This window comes from Mirounga leonina, unplaced genomic scaffold (genome assembly GCF_011800145.1).
Source record: "Mirounga leonina isolate KUSES-001 unplaced genomic scaffold, KU_Mleo_1.0 Mir_200, whole genome shotgun sequence".
Classification (NCBI taxonomy): domain Eukaryota; kingdom Metazoa; phylum Chordata; class Mammalia; order Carnivora; family Phocidae; genus Mirounga; species Mirounga leonina.
In genome coordinates, this window is record NW_023270503.1 from 27,610,041 (window position 1) to 27,616,040 (window position 6,000).

The 6,000-nt window shown below is 55.6% G+C and overlaps 1 protein-coding gene across 2 annotated transcripts; it reads right to left on the minus strand.

Moving 5' to 3' along the window:
• Nucleotides 1–2: 2 nt before the first annotated feature.
• Nucleotides 3–4,837, minus strand: PSMC3IP (PSMC3 interacting protein). Of its 2 annotated transcripts, XR_004683225.1 has the most exons (9): nucleotides 4,455–4,837; nucleotides 4,261–4,361; nucleotides 3,968–4,057; nucleotides 1,890–2,001; nucleotides 1,044–1,189; nucleotides 872–925; nucleotides 691–750; nucleotides 494–610; nucleotides 3–91 (listed from the first exon to the last, which is right to left on the minus strand). XR_004683225.1 is itself a non-coding variant. In XM_035027158.1 (8 exons), exons 1-8 carry the CDS (start codon nucleotides 4,486–4,488, stop codon nucleotides 554–556), a joined length of 654 nt encoding a protein of 217 aa, XP_034883049.1. In that variant the 5' UTR covers nucleotides 4,489–4,835; the 3' UTR covers nucleotides 417–553. The 2 variants fall into 2 exon arrangements, 1 of the variants encoding a protein (XP_034883049.1); XM_035027158.1 differs by lacking the exon at nucleotides 3–91 and having other exon boundaries at nucleotides 417–610; nucleotides 4,455–4,835.
• Between the last annotated feature and the right edge of the window lie 1,163 nt (nucleotides 4,838–6,000).

Sequence of the window (6,000 nt, forward strand, 5' to 3'; positions counted from 1 at the left end):
AATGAACTGGGCCTCAAAACCACTCCCGGCCTTCCCGTCAAGTGTATCTGGGTCTCTGCCATCTCCGTGCCATGTGCATTTCTCCCAGGACCTGGGGCCAGGGTGAAGGGGTAGAGAAGGTATTTAAAGGCCTCCTGGGGTACAGAGCCCGGAGAAGTCCTGGGTAAGGCCTTGGGCTCCTTGAATGCTGTGTACAGTAGCCTCTCTCTACCCTGTAGCCTTCCTCAGGGTTGACATCTGGGACATTTGGTTATCCAGAGGAAATTAAGTATTTATATATCAAATTGTATTACAATAAATATTGCCAAATGCTTTCCTTTAGCGCTGTTCCAAGATTGAGCATTCAGTTCAAGCAACTGGAATGCAGCCAGTGAAAGGAGCCTGACCATCTGCTGTGGGCTCGCTCGCTCCCTGCGCCCCATACTCTGGCCCCTGCCCCTCTCCCCGCCGCTCTGCCCAAAGGCAGAAAGCAGGAACAAAAAAAGCAGCCGACCTGAAGGAGGCAGCCAGCCCAGGACCTCTCTTTCCATCCCCCGTCCTGCAGGAGGACCACTCAAGGGTCTGGGAGCTTCACGTTGTAATCCTCATCTGTCTCTATCCCGACTTCCTCCTGGGGCAGGGAGACAAGTGAATGAGCCCTCCTCGGACGGAGCGCCCAGGGGAGTGAGGACGGGAGAGAGAACCACTTACAAAGAACTGCTTCTTGCTCTTGGGGTATCCTTCCAGAATTGCATCCGACAGCTCTGTTGCCTGACAAAAAACAAAACCACCCCTTTCAGGTGGGTGGTGGGCACCGCCTGGCAGAGCCGCACTACTGGGCAGCGGTTTCTCCTGCCATTTCTCGGGGCCTGCCCGGAGCGCGCACACTCACCATCCTCTTCCGCTTCCTCCACTCCTTGCAGTACTTCTGCCTCTCGCTGTACACCTGGACGGACAACAGCTGCCTCTAGCCCCTCAGCTCGGCGGCAGGTGGGGGCCAGCCGCCTCCTTGCTCCGCCCTGCTCCCCGCGGCCCTCCCAGCTCACCCCTCCCTCCTAGCTCACCCGCTCTTTCTCTTCCGGAGTCACGTGGTTGGTGGCTGCTTTTATATTCTTCAGTCTCTCTCTGTAGCCAGCACATTCCTTCTTCAACTCCTGGATCTCTTTCTGCATCTCCGGTGTGGTCAGGGCACTAGTTAACTCCTTCAGCTCTGAAACCATAGCTCTCTGAGGTCCCTTCCTACCCCTGAAGATGGGGCTTTGTCTTTCCCAGTGGGTGCTGCCTGAGGCAGGAGACTGGGCCCCCACCTTGCTCTAGGTTCTACACACAGGGTCCAGAAAGAGTTCCATATTCTGGAAATGCTCAGCAGAGATGAAGGCTTACAGAATTACCAGTTTATTCTAGTTTTCTTTCCTCCTTCATCTACCAGTGGTGGTAAAGTGAGGTTGAACACTTCCCTGTAGCCAGTTAAAGCAGGCACAGAGGGAGCGTGGGCCCAGGACACTGATAATGTTAGGGAAAGCAAATGCATGTCTTGCCCACTTATATTTAAAAGCCATGAGCTGGGGCGCCTGGGTGGCTCAGTTGGTTAAGCGACTGCCTTCGGCTCAGGTCACGATCCTGGAGTCCCAGGATCCAGTCCCGCATCGGGCTCCCTGCTCAGCAGGGAGTCTGCTGCTCCCTCTGACCCTCCCCCCTCTCATGTACTCTATCTCATTCTCTCTCTCAAATAAATAAATAAAATCTAAAAAAAAAAAAAAAAAAAAAAGCCATGAGCTGTTCTCTCTTTTAACATGATGCCTGTGGCAGCCGAGCAGAGATTCACTGACGCAAAACCATCCACTCTGTAATTCCTGACCTCTAGACTGACCATGACCCTAGGGGCCCCTTCGGGAGCTGCCCAGTCCTACCAGCCTCCATGTGGCGGCAGCCCTGCTGTAGGCTCTGCACCTTAGCCGTGAGGGCCACAATTTTGGCATCCAGGCCTTGGAGGTCGGCGTCACTCACCATGGCAAACTGGTCCTGCCAGAGGTGAGAGGAAAAACAAGGGGGCTGATGTGAGGCACAGGAGGGGAAGCCACATCTGGGAGCAGGGGGCAGCATCAGACACGTGCAAGAACGTGGGGCTCCCCAACCCTCCAGAGGGCCTGGGAGAACAGCAGGAGGGTCCTGTGAGAAACCACTCAGTTTAGTGCTGGTCCCAACTAACAAGGTCTAAACAAGAAGTTAAAACCCGAGGCCTGTCCTCGAGGGGCTTCAAGGCTGGCAGGATGCGAACAGGGCAGAGATCTCGGTTTAGTGGCAATACCGCTCACTGGGCTAAAGGAGTAAAGGAACATTCTTCTCCAGGTAGGGCTACCCAAGTGGCACGTTCCCACAACAGGAAGAACCGGGACAGGTACAGAGGCATGGCGGGCAGTGCTGAAGGGACTCCGGGGCAAGTCTGAGCAGCCCGTCCCCTGAGACCAGCTGCTGCCAAGGACCGCGCTGGGGCTCTGCGGGGGTCTTGTCAGTGGTGATGGGGAGCAGGTTAGGAAGAGGCGGAGGGCCAGCCTGCACGCCACGTCCTGCCAGATACAGGGTTTTGAAAACAAAAACGGATTGAAACACAGCCACGCCTGCCCGTTTACATACTGTCTCAGGCCGCTTCTGTCTACGTGGCAGACAGGAGTGGTCGTGACAGCTGCGTAGCTGTGACAAGAGACCATCTGGCCTGCAAAGCACAAAAATATTACCGGTCTGGCCCTTTACAGAACAAAATCTGCAAAATTCTCCCTTAGGGAATCTTCATTAGAGTAATCACATAATGAAACCTACTTTAGGAAAATTAGCCTTAATGGTGGTTTGGTTCAGTTAAACTAGTATTCAGTGTCTACCGGATGTTAGCTCCTGAGGTGGGGGTGCTGAGCAAAGGAATACGAGTGAGAAGTGGGGCTGCCTTAGGAGAGCTGCAGTCCAGTGTGAAGACGTGCAGAAAGATAAACGCAATACAGCATCCCTCAGAGAGGTGAGCTCCTGAAGAAGAGGCGATTAGAGAATTCGGGGAAGGTCTCTGGAGAAGGTGATGCCTGAGGCGAATCCTAAAGGATGAGTAAGCGTTAGCTGAGCAAAGAGGCAGAAGAGGAAGAAGGGTCTTTGAAGCTCCAGGCAGAGGAAGGACACAGGAGTAAAGCTCATCTAAATGGTCTAGTCCTGGTGAATGGACCCAGAAGGTACAGTGAGGCAGGCGGCAGCCTGGGGCCGAGGCTCCAAGGACCTTTTCCCTGTTCTAGGGGGCGCTAGAGTTTAAGTCGGGCAATGGCACTATTGCCGATTAGACCCTTCTGGCTGCAGTGTTGAGGATGGCTGAGGAGGCCAGAGCAGATGTTAGGAGGGTATCAGGAGAGATGAAGAACACCTGATGGAAAGGAGAGGGCGGAGTCAGGAAGGGGGAAAACCAACAGGGCAGTGGGGAAAGGGAAGAGTGACTCACTCCCCAGTCTCTGGGTTGGGTGAGGCGCGATTCCAGAGGTAGAAGCAGGTAAGAGGAGCCCATTTAGGGAGATGAGGCATTCTACTTTAGCGATATTAGTATTGACTCAGAGAGGTCTGGAAGGCTCCAGGTGGTGGGCTGGCCCAGAGATACAAAATTAGTGTTATCTATGTCGGGAGTGAGGGGTGGGGACAGAAGGCGAATCATTTGGCAGATGGTGGTTCTAATCTAGATGCCTGGGAAAAGAAACTTCCAAGCGGGAATGGATCCTGGCAGCAGCAATTCAGGGTCTTCTGTCATCGATCATGTCCTGAATCTGGAAGTCCCACTAATCTGGGTCACAGCAAGGGGAGTACCCACCTTGATTTAAAGGGTGCCTGGGGCCCTTTTCATGGCGTAAGACAGGTTGAGTTTCATGGGGTGCCTCAAATTCTCCAGAAGAGAGTTCATTCTAGAGACTGGTTCACCTAATGTCGGGGTCTCACACGGGCGATAATCTGCACAGGTTTCCCTCACCTGGTCGGCAAAATAGATCTTCTGCTTGCCGTACACCTTCTCTTTGATTTTGCCTTGCTGGGCCAGCTGCTCTAGCGCCTTCACCACCGCCTGGGGGGGGGGGCACGGGGGGGACGGGCGGGCAATCAGAGGAATGATTTCGGGGGCCCAGGCAGCGGGAATTTCAGCCCCAGATCGGGAAGCGCCCGACAAGCCTTAGGAAGCCCGAGGCTAGAATGGCAGCTTCGAGAGGGCAGCACCCCAGACTGATTCGAGGGGACCCAAGGGGAGGAATCCCAGGAGAGCGTCCTCACCGCCTTGCCCAGTCCGTGTGCCCGCTGCAGGTTCCCGAACATGTCCTGGGCGCTGTAGGGCCGGTTCTGCTCCTGCAGGTACCTCAGGAGGATCCCGGGGGCTACGAGGAGACGGGACAGGGGTGGGGGGGTCGCTCAACCGACGCCTCGCCCGCCCCCCGCCCGGTCTCCCCCGCGCCCACCGCCCCGTTTACCTCCCGCCGCGGCCTCCGCCCGGCCTTTACTCATGGCCTTTCCCGCCGCTAACTCGGAAAGCCGGACGTTGCGGTTGCTCGGGGCAACGGCTGCTTCCGGCGACGAGAAGGGCGGGTCGCCAGCGTTGATTGGCGGGAGGGGACGTCTTCGCGAGGCACGAAGCAACCCTTCCCGGGCGCCGTAGTTCGGTCCAATCCGGAGCCGGGCGCCCCCCTCCGAGGTCTCAGCGGCGGAGGCGCGGCGCTAGCTCCAGAACGCTTCTACCCGCCCCGCCTGCCGCTCGGGGCGTGGGCCGAAGTCTCGAAACCCACTTCCAGCGGCGGCTGAGCTCGTGACCGTGAGCTGGGACGGTGTTCCCGGGGGGAGAAAGCTTAGGATCAGCTCCCGCTGGGCTAGCGACTTGCTCAAGGTCACAGGGTCAGTTACCCACAGGGACGTGTCCTCTCCCACGGCCCAACGTTCTTTTCGTCGATAAGTCTCATTTGTAAAATAGGAACAAGAGGTACTAGCAGGAGGGTGGTTGGGAAGACACGAAAATGCCTAAGAGCCCTGGAAGCGTAGCGCTACCCTTATTTGCGGGTTACTGAGCCTCGCACACAGGGGGCGCTCAACACGTGCTGTGGTTTGGACGCCAAGGCAAGGCAGGGTTGGGAGGGGGCTACTGTTAAGCCGCAAAGCTTGTAGAAAAGTTTCCTGTTGGCCAAGTCGATCTTATGGCAACACCTGGCAGGTGTTTTCCATTCCTGCCCACAGTGGCCAATGGGACAAAGCCTGAAATAAGTGTTTCTAGTTTCTGAGGTCAGCTGAAGGCCAAAGAGCAGCTGTCCCTGCAGCTCAACCCAGAGGAGGAGCATGGTGCTACTTTTTAAAGCCTGTTACCTAAAGTCTCATTAGCCTTTGATGCAGGTACTTGTCTTCACACAGCCAGGGAACAGTATTAAGAATTAAAAACGGGGATGCCTGGGTGGCTCAGTTGGGTGTCTGCCTTCGGCTCAGGTCGTGATCCAGGGGTCCTGGCATCGAGTGCCACATCGGACTCCTTGCTCAGCAGGGAGCCTGCTTCGCCCTCTGTCTGCCGCTCCCCCTGCTGTGCTGACAAACAAAATCTTAAAAAAGGGGGGGGGGGCTCCTGGGTGGCTCAGATGGTTAAGCGTCTGCCTTCGGCTCAGGTCATGATCCCAGGGTCCTGGGATCGAGTCCCACATTAGGCTTCCTACTCAGCGGGGAGCCTGCTTCTCCCTCTGCCCCTCCCCCTGCTCATGCTCTCTCTCTGTCTCAAATGAATAAATAAAAAACCTTAAAAACAACTTATTATAAAAAATTAAAAATGATGGGACTGCAGGCTAGATGCCAGCCAAGAGTGCCGGTTGTGCTCTCTGGGCTCTCCTGGGGAGGGAAGTGGCCTCATATTTGGTGACTGTTCTGACCATCACAAAGGTCACAAATAGGGACAGGCATGTGGGTCCCTCACACGGGCTTCCTCTTCTGAGGCTGTCACCTCAGATTAATCACATCTCAGATTAACGAGAAGACTATCATGGGTAA